This window comes from Sebastes umbrosus, chromosome 12 (genome assembly GCF_015220745.1).
Source record: "Sebastes umbrosus isolate fSebUmb1 chromosome 12, fSebUmb1.pri, whole genome shotgun sequence".
In the NCBI taxonomy this organism is placed as follows: domain Eukaryota; kingdom Metazoa; phylum Chordata; class Actinopteri; order Perciformes; family Sebastidae; genus Sebastes; species Sebastes umbrosus.
Genome location: NC_051280.1, coordinates 19787701 through 19802496, shown reverse-complemented (window position 1 = coordinate 19802496; position 14796 = coordinate 19787701). Strand labels below are relative to the sequence as shown.

Below are 14796 nucleotides of genomic sequence, written 5' to 3'. Positions count from 1 at the left end.
GGGGCCCTTCTGTGATAATGGATGGATGGATTTCTGTTAAGATCCCCCAATATGTTACACACAGTTCTTGTGAAGCAGATTATGACACAACACATCGAATGAATCAAAGTGAGAATAATTGCTAATTACAGCTCCAATAATTAGTCCATTAATCAACTATAGTCAATTGACAGAAAACCAAGTTCTGTTCAATTTTAATGAACAATTAATTATCTGGCATTTTTTAAAGAATGAAATACCTAGAATTCTCTCATTCAATCTTCTCAAATGTGAATATTTGCTGGTTTTCTTCGTCTTCCATGATAGTAAACTGAATGTTTTTGGGGGTTTTGTTTTGACAAAACAGGCAATTTAAATGTGTAAAACTGGGAATCTGCGATGGCCGATTTTTCACAATTATCTGACATTTTATAGACCAAACGATTAATTGAGAAAATAATCGTCAGATGAATCGCTAATGAAAACAAACATTGGTGGCAGCCCATATACTGTTGATGTATGATCAGGGCCAAAGATCCAAGATGAATTGATCATCTTCATCCTATAAGAAATGCAGACACTGCGCTAAGATGCTGGACTTATTCAGATGCATATGACAGCAGGATAGCAGGTGTACATGGAAAGCGCAGGGAGCCTAACTTCCTCCTTTACTACATCTAATGATTTCACAGGTGTGACGCCAAGGTCAACATGTTGTGAGAAACACCGTCTATGACTCTGCCTGGAAGAAGAGAAAAAAAAAAAAAATGTGTTTACTAACTCTGATTGAAGGTTGACTCCCAGGACTGCATGTTCCGTTTGCGTCCGCACGGCACACAAGTCTTTCACAAACCACAGCATACACACTGGCCTTCGTTGCCATGGCAACTCTGGTTTCAGGATGATTCTAATCAAACCGCTGATCGTATCAGTCACACGTCGTGCCTCGCAGATTGCGCTCAGGTGTTGAACACACAGAGACCAGCAGTAATTACAACACAAACTTCTTTATTCCATTACATCATTTTCAAGGCCAGATCACAAATAAATAATGAAGGAGACACTTGCATGAGCCTGTCTCGCAGGGCCACTTAACCACACAAAAACAAGGAGGAGACCCCCCCAAAATCTGGTCATTAACAAAGATATTAAATATGTTAACACCTGTACAATTATTGGTAGTTTGACTGAAGTTGAATCATTGATCCCCTTCTCTCTTTGCCTATTTACAATGCAAGTGAAAACAACAGGATTGGTCTTTGCCTTGCCGTTAGTTCTGATGGACGTAGCGGGACTTGTGTGCTATCGAGAAATCGTGGGGGGTAGGGAGTGCTTCACATTCTTAAGACCCCTGAAGACAGCTCATGTGAGTCAGAAGGCAACTAGCCGCCTCTAGCCAGGCAGAGGAAAAGCAGCAAACAGCACAGAAAGCTGACTTTCCACTGAAATCTTTAGGAGAACCATATTAAAAAAAAAACAGGAAGGGAGGAACGGCTTCCCACCTCATCATGATAGTACTGTTTAGTTTTTTACATGCTAAAAATCTGCGTTGAGCAAGTAGACGTCTGATAAGAGAAGTAGTTAGAGTACCTGACTGTACCTTTATTAATGCTAAATGTTTTACAGTATACAAGCAAAGCATAATTTGCATTCCAAGAGGGCAGCTGTGGGAAATATGTCCCCTTTACATTGACCAAAATATGATTTAATATTCTGCCTATAAACCTAAAGAGAAGAAAGAAAGACTGAAGCAAGAGTCGTACTGATGAGAGAACTTCTGAAAACCTACAGTCATTATTGTATATGCTATACATAACCCTTTTATATACATTGCACATACAGTGTCATACACATTTTGAAGATACAGAAATGTTGCCTGCTCTCTATGAGGTCTGGTGATCTTTATGCTATATACTTTATATAATCACAATTAAATAAGGAGTGTATTCATGTGGAGTTTCTTCAGTTGTTCGACTGGAGCGCGATCCTCTCGTTTCTCTCTCTCAAAAATATATATTCAAGTGCTTTGGTACAGTTGCACACTTTTCATCTTGCGATTTCTACAATGCCAAATATTGAATTTGTCACTTTACAGTCTTATTAAAATAGCATTGTTTAGCACAGTATGTTAAAATGGGCTACATGTAGACTTCCCTATCAGTGTCTCTCTACCTTCTTTATTCCTATGCTTGTGAAGTCTTCCATTATGAGGCCTAAACATTCATCCACTATGGAGGGGCTGCTGTATCTGTGTGTTTTTTTTCCTTATTACATACTTTAGTTTAAAATTTGTGTATAAATATTGCACATTCATTTTGTATTTCATATTCATATGTAAAAAAAAAAAAGACAACCGTAACTAGATCTATGGCAAAAAAAGGATGACATGTACAGCAACTGGGAGAGTGACCTTAAATTTTCTACGCTGGGCCAAGTTCCCTTGGAGACATCCATACAGTGCATCGGCCATGACTGGAGGAATACGTGGCAGGGCTATGGTACGTCAATGAACCAACAAAATAACCAATAAGACACAGTTTGGGAGGCATCCAGGGGGAAAACTGAAGCTGGGGGGGGGCAAAGAGCAAGGTTGGAAAAAGTCCCAACGGATGCCTTTTTACGATCGATGTTTGACCCGAGAGCAGAAGGGACTTCAGTCTGGATCGGTTCTACGAGTCAAGTCCGTAAACACACACTCAAATGTACAAACTTTGGGACACAGGCAGAAAAAAAGGGGAGTAAAATACAACAACAACAAAAAAGCTTGTAAACAAAGCTCAATAAAAGTATGATTTGCGAAAACAAATTGGCGATAAAAAACAGGAGGATAAAAGAAATAAAAAAAAAAAAACTCAGAATATTACACCCATAAAAGAACCGTAAGAAAAAAGTAATTACAAACATCTTGACGCTCAATCTCTCATGGCTTTGCAACACTGAAATAATCATCGAATAGGTTTCAAAGCTGACAAACAAAACATGAAACATGATGACACATAAAAAAAAAGAGCTAATAGAGATCCCTGCATAGATTCCAACCTGAATGTTACTTGATTAAAGCCCAGGAGGGATCCCTCTAACAGACTCATGCTATCCCGTTTTCCCTGCCAGGTATCTGCGCTACAAGTCCACGACCATGAACTGGTGGACGGCTCCGGAGAGGAAGAGAAGCAACGAAGAGGGCGCGCTGACATTGATCCAGATATACGTCTAGCCTGACATTTTGTTTCACTTCGAGTCATGCGGACGTCCGACTTTGTGTGCTGACTTGGTTGTCATGGCAACTCAAAAGGGCTAAATCCATCAAAGGGGGGGAACAGCGAGTGCGTCGCATCGTGCACGTCCGGCTGGTTCAGTTTTCTGTGAGGGACCCTCTGCCTTTTGATCTTGACAGAGAGCTGGATTCAGTTTATTTTTTTCCCCCTCTTTTGATCGAAGCTGGTCGTAGGGAAGCCGAGGAGGCGGTGCATGAGACGCTTTATGTGTCTGTAATGATGCGCGTGTGTATCTAAAGTATAACTTCCTTGGTAGTGGCTTCTGAGCTCCTTGTGTATGTTTTGCAAGTGTGTATGTGTTGTTTGCGTGTGTTATTTTCCGCCGTACATCCTCTCAATGTCTTCCTGGTAGTGTGATTTGAGCTCCTTGCGTTTCAGTTTGAATGCGTCAGTGACCAACCCGGTCTCTGGCGTCCAGGGCTCAGCGCTCAGACGGATCTTCTTGGGGATCTCAAATCGCTCCATTTTTGCTGGTTTGTGGGAGAGAGCAGAATCACAAGTCAGAGTCACAGATACAGCGTAATAGTGGTGCAAGTCTGGCATGAGGCAGACACCATCACACCCAATCTGAGTTGTAAAGTTATGACAGAGAGTAGCACCACTTTGGTTTTGTTGAGAAGGCTTTAATCAGACACATTTTATCTGAGTGCATACACAGAATTAATTAGGGTGTTGCGAGAACCAATACTTCGGTACCAAGTCGATGCCAAAATTCTGAAAACATGACGGTACTCGTTTTTCTACAGAACCTCAGGTACCGGGGACTAACAGTGTTTAAAATCCGAAAGGACACAGTTAACTCGCTATTGACGCGTCCAGGGGACACATCCTATTTTTTCCATGATAATAACATTAACGGAGGTTGCATTGAGGTCATTATGATGCGTTCAGGCTCTATTCAGTAAAAAAATTGTATTGGGTGAAGGTAAATTCTAACATTATCATGATGTGTTCAAATGTAATCTGGTAAAATTTAGTTTTTGGCAAGAAACCTGAATAAATACGGTTGTTTGAAGGAGATATTAAAATAGATATGAGAGAGGGAATTATGACCTGTTTAACTTCCCAACACTAGCTCAAACTGTTAATTGTTTTCTTTTTTTTACCGTAGTATCGTATTGGGTATTGATAATTGTGGAATTTCACTGGTATTGGTATCGACTACTAAATATCTGGTATCATGACTATCATCTCTAGAATATAAGTGTAGAAGACAGAGACTTTTTTCCCCTACCTGAGAGGGCAGCCTCGGTAATGATACGGAGGACTTCTCTCTCCATCAGCGAGTTGTTGCACATCTCCTCCCATGTGCCCCTCACCTGCATCTGCTCTGCCAGCGCCATTAGCTGCTTGTGGTTAGGCACCACGAAGCTAATCACATACGACTCGTCACTGAAAAATGAGTACAAAAGAGTTAACAAGTTTTTTCACCAGTAGGGCACCCTACTAAAGCCTACTATTGGGTGTAGTAGGCCCCTACTGACTGACATCTATGGTGCTTATAGCGACTGATAACACCTATTTAATGGCCTGACAACAGTCTACAGAAATCAAAAAGAAATGAGACAGAAAATCAGACACAGGCTGAAATGTTGGTGTGCTCGGTGAGCCTGCATCTAAAAACGGAAGTCAAAAGTCTGGAAGGAACAGATTCAGAGGGAGTGTGTGCAGGATTTTACCTGTTGGCATAGGCACAGATGTTGTCTATCAGTGAGCAGTTCTTCAAAACAGCCTCCACTTTTCCGAGAGAGACGTACTCGCCTGCCTGCAATTTCACCAGGTCTTTCTTACGGTCTGTTGGAAGAGAACACACAAAATCTTAATAGATGTAACACTTATATATGTAACACTATACCACACACACAGGTGCAATAGTTTGTGGATCTCCTACCGATGATCTTAAGGCATCCATCGGGGTAGAACTGTCCGATGTCTCCTGTGCAGAACCACCTCTGGCCGCGCTCGTCCACAAAAAAGTCCTCGCGGTTCCTGGTTTCGTTTTTGTAGTAACCCATCGTTACATTGGGACCGCCGATCAAAATCTCCCCCCGCGGGTTGGGCTTGTCTGTGCTGTAGTAACCACCTAAAGGAGCACAAACCTGATTAGAATATCAACACGTTTGTTGCCATTTGTTTATACTCTGTTCTCCAAGGTACAAAAATGGGTCAATGGTTGTTGCCATTTGACTCACCCTCCTCCCAGTCCTTCAGTGTGATCTCTGAGCAAACCAGTGGAGCACCGACCCGTCCTGTGCTGTAGTCCCACACTGAAAAAAACACACCAGCAGAGACTCCTGTTAAATGTATGTATTAAATACAAGTAAAGTTCTTTATATTTTTTATTTACTAGTCTCTTAATTTCCCAAAAGGTGGCAAAAACAGCCTCTGTTTCCCATTAAAATCCCCTCTCTTACTCTCGCTGATGGTGCCAGCTCCACAGGTCTCCGTCAGGCCATAGCCCTGCCCTACAGGGCAGCACAGGCAGATGTTCATGAAGCGCTGTGTGGCGGCCGAGAGCGGTGCTCCGCCAGAAAGCAGAACCCGCGTGTTGCCTCCCAGGAGCGCGCGCACCCGTTTGAACACCAGACTGCGGGGGAGGAGGTGGGCAAAAACAAAAAAACACACAGCGTGGAGATGATGAGCGAGAGGGGCGGCGGAGACAGACATCCAAATATCGACTCATACTAAAGAATGCCTTGTGCAAACACAATATCAGAATCGATATTCAATGATTCACACATGCTAGAGAATAATTCCCCTACATCTGTTGTAGAGACTCGGTGTTAACAAGAATTCACACTATGATTAGCCACGTAGTCAGAGAGGTTAATGTTTGCCCCGTGTTTCACAGGGGAAGCGATTGTCTCATCTCGTGTATACAGGAGAATAATTTGTGTTTTACCTGTCACAGAGAGGCGTGCTGTAGCCTTTGGAGATCTGCTCCATCTTGTAGTTGTAAGCCAGCACAAAGAGCGTCTTCTGGAGTTTGCTCATCTCCTCCACTTTGGTCATCACGTTCTTGTAGATTCGATCCATGATCTCCTACACACACACACATCAGGCTCTCAGTTAACACTTGTCTGTGGTATGATAAATAACATTAGTTAGAGGATATATTACTAATAAAATTGGATCGATGGGTTTTTGCAGTGATTAAAAAGACTTACTGGTACAGCAGCCATGAGAGTAGGTTTCAGCACACTGGTGTCCCCTTTACTGCCCTTCTTTATCTTGGTAGACTGAGAAAATGAAACAAAACAATCGGTCAACTATCAGTGACCTACTGACTAATGTAGTTAGGTGCCACACAGAGCTTTAAAAGTGACCATAAGCATCTTGAATGGATTCTGAATTTAATGCAGAGATGCTCACAAGTCATTTTTTTTGCAAGTCCAAGTCAAGTCTCAAGTCTCTTATGGTTGTAATGAGTATTCTATCATCGACTGCCTGCCATCCGGTCTGCTTAGAACACAGCGTAGTTATATATATATAAGGAATTCAAAGCATCTGTTGTATAATCATCACTCCTTTATCTATTAGCACACAGTATCTGTATTAGTATTGTCACAATACTGGAAATTCTAACTTTGAACCTTGAAAAATATCGATATTCGTATCGAATATAATATTTGGTACCGCTGGGAAAACATTGAGGGCATAAAATCTTACATTTTTAGCAAAAGCTAAATGTAACAATGCCAACTTAAATGCATCAATCTGGTGCACTTTGAGAGCAAAATTAAGAGGCTAGATCTGTGAAGAACTTTGTGCTTGAGTAAACAATTTGGTGCTCTTGCAAACAATTTAATCATCAGCACAGTAGTTGTATAGATAGAATGCTGATGACGCGGCATAAAAGCTCACTGTCGGAGCCACAAGCCACCTTGATCCTGGGCCGGTCTCTGCGGACCGTCACGAAGTGGCCGTCCCTGACCCGCCGAGATTGAGGTGTAAAAATATTTCAAGTTCATTATCAAACCGCGGCGGGCCTAAATAGACTAGTCTAGGTAATTAATGAGAAACACTGCAGGCTATGACAACATGACAACAAAAATCCGCAAATCATTATAACCGGAGCAAATGAGACGAGACAACAGCACTGTGAGTGAGTGAAAGGAGGGTGAGGCTATGTGGGCACTGCAGCGGTGTGTGCGGGTGTGTGTTCTCAGCTGGCTGTCAGAGAGAAGAGAGGATGAGAAAGTGCAGCTGGTACCCGATGTATCAATAGTCTGGAAAATGATGATGTGATGATGAAGGATTGTTCACGAGTCCCAAATTTCAAGGACAAGTCTTAAGTCAAGTCTCACGTCACCGTGCATGCAACTCAAGAGCGTATCGAGCCGAAGTCGCAGACTCCTTTTTTAGACCTTTTAGATGACATTGTGGAAAGCCAAGCATTTTGCTATCCATTGTTATGTTGTTATGGGAACTATTTCCCCTCCAGGTGGATATACAGAGGTCTAAGTCTTAGTAATATATATGACATACAACACTGACTGCAACAGAAACATGCTGGCCACAAGGTGTGTGTGCGTCCTTTTATACACTGACCTGGTCAGCCAGAGTCTGAGGTGAGGAGTAGCCGATGCGACAGCCGTGAGAGATGCACACCAGTTCAGCGCTGAGCTCTAACACGTGGGCCAGCGGTAGGTAGCCAATATAGGTGTCTGTTTCACTGCACAGCACAGAAATAACAGCAGGTTAATTTCCACAATAGACACAGAGGAGAACATAGTGAAGAACATAGTGAGGTGGTGGTTATTGAGTGTGTGTGTGTGAGGAAAGCTGTGATAGTGTGACAGCAGTACAGAGGAGGAGGAAGAGATATTTTTGCAGATTTGGAGAGAGAAAAGGGAGGAGAGGAAGTCAATGTGATATTGGCATACTTGAGGTTAGGGATTCGCTCAGCCATGCCAGTGATGCCAGCGATGATGTTGCCATGGGAGACCATGACACCCTTAGGGATGCCTGTGGAGCCGCTGGTGTACATGATGACCGCGATGTCCGAGGGCTCTGACTGTCTGCGGTTTACTGCTACTGCAGAGACAGAGGAGCAGAGAGGGGGGGATGGTTAGACAGGAAACCAATAGAAGCATTATTAGTTGTCATAATAAGTTATTATGAAGAAACGTCTGCTCGCTAAAGTACGGAAATGGAAAAAGCAATGAAGGATTTTCTAACAACTGTATGCTATGAAAGGGTCTGAGTATTTATTTGTATGGCTGCCAGAAAACGACTGTTTTCATTTTAATCTATTGATTATTTTCTCAATTTATTCATTATCGTTACAGCATGACGATGATCACGTACGATTTTTTTTTAGCCTGATCATCTCCTGTAATTCATCTTAACGCATACATGGTTTAAATGAATGTGATCTTCAATGTAATTTTTGTTCTATATGTAATTGTGAAGGAAACTTGGCTAAAATTAATTTAGAAAATATTTCACATGCTTATTGTGTGTTCTATTTGCACTATTCCATTTTTCTTTATCAAATACTGTAAGAGGAAACTGTCTCGTGTTATATATTGTAGCAAAAACAGAATTCCTCTTTCCCCTAATTGTCCAGAAAAGTCGACCAATGTCATCGCGACATTGGCAAGTGGTGATTTGACCTCGTGCTGACTCTGTCACGCACAGCACATCACTCCAATTACACATCAGGGTGTTGGCTCCGTATTAAGCCTCCATCAGTGTACTTCCACTTCCCCCTCCGACAAAATTAGGAAAAAAGCTTTTTAATCACAATGCACAAAATACTCACTATTGTCAGGCTTGGATCCCATCTCCCTCACAGCGTCCATGTTGTAGATGATGATGCCTCTGGGGAGGTTTGGCAAGCTCGTGGGTTTACTGTCGACCACAATGATATACTGCAGCCTCGGCACATCCAACAGTATGGCCTGGGTGTTGGATGTAGGTGGGAGGGAGGGAGAAGGAGTGAGAGGAGAAAGTAATTATGCAAATAGAACTGAGCTTTTCATCAAGCGCTAATGATACACAACCTGTGATTCAGTGTTTGATACAGCTAACATCATGGAAGACAGATGATGGTACCTTGAGACGGCTCTGCAGCAGGTCTTTGCTTGTGATGATGTGCGTGATCTCGGTCTCGTTCAGGCCGTGGGCGATGGCCGTGGGTCCGAGAGTGGCGTACAGGGTCACAACTGTCGAAATTCAAATCCAGTTAAGTCGTCACTCAAGTGCTTTTTTTTTTTTACTGTAGGTCTAAGATTGTCTGAATACACACATATATATTGTCTGTTCTGTCACTCACGTGGGAAATTGTACATGAAGCAGGCTAGTGCCGCCACCATCCACTCTGCTCTGGTCTCGCAGAAGATGGCGATGTTACACTGAGGCTTCTGGCCGAGCGCTGCCAGGCCGCTGCCAAAACACTTCGCCGACTCGTAGGCTTCCTCGTATGATAGCCAGTTGTAGTTCCCCAGAATTACCTACACATGATATGCAATATTCAGGATAAACAACATGAAAACTGATGTATGTACATGCATTCTACAGGCATGGGTTACTTCAGAGCATCTTTTCAGGAGCAAGTCAATACGACAAATATGAAAAAAAAATGCTTAAAAGGATTTTAGGAACCTCGCACCCATTGTATTCACATTGACATGATCACTTCCGTATCGCAATATAAGAAAGGTAACATGCAATCCTGACACTGTTGAATCTGAAAGAGGTCTGACGTTTTTTTTTTTACCAGCACATCATCCTTCACATGCAGTCAGTTTGCGCCATCTACAGGGCTTTTGCAGCCATGCAGGTTCTAATGAGGAGACTCTCGACTGTGAGACAAAGCAGCAGTAACACAGCCGCTCTTCCACCCACATCCCACACACTGTGCACAGTGGCAGACTCAGCGCTGTCAGCCCTCACAGACATGAGCAAACTTCCTGTAATCCCCTTCCAGATTCACCTAAAGCTTGTCCTATACAGTGATGAGCGGTACCACCCACTGACTTGACTATGTCCTTCCTTCTCCTGACAACAGAACCGAACATTTAAAAGAATAATGAAGGTGATACACAAATCTGTACAGCAACAGGAACTGGTCAGGGTCTCTCACCTTCTTGAAGACCTTGCCGTTAGGCTGGAGCTCGTCCTCCTCGCTGAGCACCTCCCTGGTGCCCAGACAGTCTCTCTGCGGGAACCGACTCGCGGCGTATTCAAACATTTTGTCCAGGCTGTCCACCCTCGGGTTCAGCCACGCCACCAGCTTCTCTTGGCTGTTGATGGCCCTGTAAGGCCCCGCTGGGTGGCCGCTGACCGAGCGCGCCTTGAGCCGGCGAGCCCGTTCCACGTTGTTGCCGGCTCCGGAGAAGAAGTACCAGGGTATGAAGGTGATGACGGAGTAGACCCACACCACGGAGCGGAAGACCTGCAGCAGTAGGGGGTTCATATCCTCCTTCAACTTCATCTTTGGAGGATGAAGTCACTGCTGGAGACGAATCAAACCGGACAAGCAGTGATGCACCGCGCTCGTCACTGCTCTTTAGGTATTCTGACTCTCTGAAGGTTGCAGGCGGTGGTTCTTTTGTGACCAGACCTGCAACACAGAGGCACAAAAAAGACATTTTAGAAGTATGTTCTGGATTAAAGGATGTATCAGCACATTTGGAAATATTGAGCTGCATCAAATGTGCGCTACCGCCTCCTGGTAAACGAATCCTTCCTCGCCTGAAGATCTCATCATCTCTGCCTATTCTTAGGCCGGCTCTCAGTCAGCACTATCTAGTTCACCAGATCCGCTGGCCCTGTTGCACGGATCCCAAAGCAGGACGCAACGACACTTAACCTCATCAAGATTTAATAATAGTGCTGAAATGATTATTTAAATGAGTTGATACACAGCCTCTCATATGTGAAGATTTGCTGCTTTTCATTTCGTTAGTAAGAAAACATCGACTGTCTAATTTTCAGGAATTATACACCTTTTTTGTGCCACAAGGTGATGGTTGCAAATGCAGTATTATAGCATGTATTTTACTTGTTACTGCTCTCATTTGTTTGGCTATATTACAAAAACCTTTGAATCAACTCCGACCCCCGGAGCTCAGCTATTCGTAGTGCATCCTTGGGGCCAGATTGTAATTTGCGGTGAAGCCCTGTGGCCACGGAGCCTGAGCATGCTTGGACAAGCGGCAGTGACTCAGTCTGCAGCTTAGAATGAGACTGAGGTCCAGAGGTCACGTGGGAGGTTAGCATAACCTGGCCAGCTAATATAACAGCACTGAGAAGAATCTAACACTGACCGATGAGGTGGGCCGCTCCGGGCCTCATGCCAGCACAAGCTGCAAGAACCAACCTGAATATCGCTTAGTAATTCTACAGGCTTAGTGGCACATTCAAGCTCTTATTTAGACACGCTACACTTGATAAACAGAGACGTGTGCACAAATTGAACTTCAGTTCAAGTGTGAGTCCTCAGTGAGTGTCCAACTAGGCTACCCAATACTGGTTTCACCTGCACTGCACCACAGGAAGGTCTGTGACACTATGGGCCAGTATAATATTACACTGCAGGGTCCAATCTGTCCCTACACAACAATAGATCATTGCCTCTCTCTGTATGATGTTCATAATAAATTCAAAGCAGCATGTTTATGTGTGCATGTCGTGGATGTTGATGCAAGTGCTCCAAACTTCCTCATGATGTCTAACCTCAGAAATAAAAAAACCCAATAATTTCAAAGTGAGTACAGGTACATCTACCCGTATCTATTATCAAACTGTATATATAGACTAGAGCTGCTACGTAAAAGAAACCATTTAGATTTTTCTCGGTATATTTAGTAGGGCTGACCCGAATGCTTTGAAGCTTCGACAGTTGCCATGGTATTCAACCTCCAAATCAGTATTGCGAATGCTTTGTTTGTATTTTGAAGTATGTTATAATAATGTATTAATCCCAAAATAGCCCATGAAATAAGGAATAGCACAATATTATTCATATTCAACATTAATTATTATTAGTTATTGTCAGACGGATATCGCTGTTTGTTGTGTGTGTGTGTGTAAGGTAGTGCACCAGCGGCACTATTGCTGGCGCTAAAACGGGAGAGATGGAGACAAACAGACAGAATAACATGTCAGCCTGCGAAGCTTCGAATACCTTCGAATATTTCTCACCGAAGCTTCAAAGCCCCAAAAATGGTATTTGGGACAGCCCCTAATATTTAGTGAAGGGATTTATGAGTATGCAAACTGCCTTTACTATCTATTATTAAGTATTTAACTAAATACGCCGTATATAAATAAACCGTTTCAACTGTAAGGTTGAAGTTTGAACACGTCTCACCTGTTTTGCAGCAACTAACATACCACAATCTACTGTATGTGCTATGGCAGAGCAAAGGCACAAAGAATCACAGCCACAGGCACATCAGGAGGGTGAAAACTCACTCTGTTTCGGTTTAATACTTGTAACACAGGTTCAGTCATCGTGTACTTCATTTTGAATAAAGTAGACACACCTGCTCCTAGGAATGATTCCAACAACAACGTGGCGTGTGACGAAAACGACAAAAAGCCGGTTAGGAAAGAAACTAATGAGCATGTAATGCACAGTTATAATAACCAACCACATATGCAGCTTTACAGTAAACACTGCATGATGAAAGTATCTCCATAATTGTAATGCCAGCCCCTCTGTGCAGGTGTGTTATGCCATAAAGCGGACATTAGGCCCACATGCATATTGTGATAAAGGCAATTTTAAACATACACACAGATGCGTAAAGGTTAAAGGTTTACTCAGTGTTCAATAATGGAGAAAACTGAGCTTTCCGCCAGCATATTTGATACTAAACACCACAGATTAAGACAGTATTTCAGTAGTTCTTACTGTTTACAGCCTAATAACAATCCATAATGATTTTATCCAGCTATAATTTGATATTTTATCCACAGTGCCAGTATCTGAGTGAGTGATCAGGACAACAGGGTGATGCTAAATTACAAACCTGTCCCTCTAGGATATATGAATCTCGTGATCATTTTTTTCACATATTTTCTCAATCAAGATTCAAGATGTTTATTTCCAAACCAGTTATACAACAAGTACAATGTGTGAAATGCTTTTTTTGCAGGGAGGCACCATAAAAGAAAGACAATAAATAGTAAATAAAAAGAAAATAGTATGAAATAGAATCTGATAACAAAAAAATAGGAAGTAATAAGAGGATCAATTTAAGAAAGAGATTGCATTCAAAGATCTTATCATTTATATTGTTGAATCAGATCATGCATCACCTTTTTTACTCTACCCCAGGCTGTATATTCTTCCTTAGCTTGTTGACTGTTGACATTTGTCCCATTGTATCTGTGTTATTCGTATGCAAAGCACTAGCTACATGTGTGCAACATCCATCATGTTTTGATTTGTGTATCCTTAGATAAGGTCATAACACACTACTGTTATGATAACTCTGTGCGTACATCTAGATACTATTATTGTGATGCTCAATCAAAGCTTTAACCAAGCAAGGAGGATGGTTTTCATTCCATTCAGCTATGAGCAGGGCATTTCTTTACTCCGTAGGATGCGTCCTCTGAAGCTACGAGGCTAGCAGCGAAGCAGCATCAAGATTAGCAGCTAGCGGACGACTCAAAGACGCGTTAGCAGCTAAAGTGAGGTGACTTAGCAAGCATTTATGTAGCTGCTTCGACTAACCACTGCAGCTGCTGTCGATGTAGTCAAATCAGTATCAAAATGCAGCCTCATGTTGTGCACACATGTATGGTACACGATGTGCTACAGTGTTGAAGCAAAACCCGGTTGCTAACAATCAGGTCACCAACATCTGCAAAGCGTTCACACACAGCTAATGCATTCTCACCTCTTTTCTCTCTCGCTGCTGAAGTCTCTTTTATCCTTTTAACCAAAGCTCTGACATCATATTGATGTAATCTGTTAACGCTGTGTGTTTGGTTATAAATCACAGCTGCTAGTCTGTTATTAAACGGATGTTTAAAATTGAGTGAAATTGTATATTTTGAGCATCACCGGGCCAGTGTGCTTACCAGCCCGGAAGCTACTGAGTGACGTCGGAGGCATTCTCGGTCAGCGATTGGTGCGCTGGAGGTGGCGCGTGCTTGGGCCAGCGGGGACGTCAGTTTGAGGTTACTAACGGTCACAACTGTCTGGTCTGGGCCCGGCACCGGCACAATGAACCGGGTTTTTAGACCCGGGTTGCCGGGCTAATTTGAATTTGTCAACCATTATTATGACCAGGTTTGAACACGGTTCAGTTTTAACTACATTTTTTTACCACGGAAGAGTCAAGAGACAGAGACAAAGATGAGGACGAAGAGGAGGGAACTGAAACTGAAACCGAAAACTGTAGTAGCCTATATAGTCGTAACTAGGCAACGTGACGTACTAGCTAGCTTGCTAAATATGTGAACCAGTATTTCATCTGTCAGTGTGGGACTGCAGACTGTGAACAGTCACCAGAGGATCCTCCCACGCCCGTCTCCTGTATGAAACATGGTATGAAAGTGACATTAGAGCAAAACC

The 14796-nt window shown here is 42.8% G+C and overlaps 1 protein-coding gene across 1 annotated transcript; it reads right to left on the bottom strand.

Moving 5' to 3' along the window:
- Positions 1 to 970: 970 nt before the first annotated feature.
- acsl3b (acyl-CoA synthetase long chain family member 3b) lies at positions 971 to 14447 on the bottom strand. The gene is made up of 15 exons (XM_037786829.1): positions 14117 to 14447; positions 10345 to 10824; positions 9535 to 9712; positions 9315 to 9424; positions 9022 to 9160; positions 8141 to 8291; positions 7806 to 7929; positions 6422 to 6493; positions 6157 to 6296; positions 5669 to 5841; positions 5447 to 5521; positions 5146 to 5337; positions 4934 to 5048; positions 4489 to 4646; positions 971 to 3724 (listed from the first exon to the last, which is right to left on the bottom strand). Exons 2-15 carry the CDS (start codon positions 10693 to 10695, stop codon positions 3567 to 3569), a joined length of 2136 nt encoding a protein of 711 aa, XP_037642757.1. The 5' UTR covers positions 10696 to 10824; positions 14117 to 14447; the 3' UTR covers positions 971 to 3566.
- Positions 14448 to 14796: the final 349 nt, after the last annotated feature.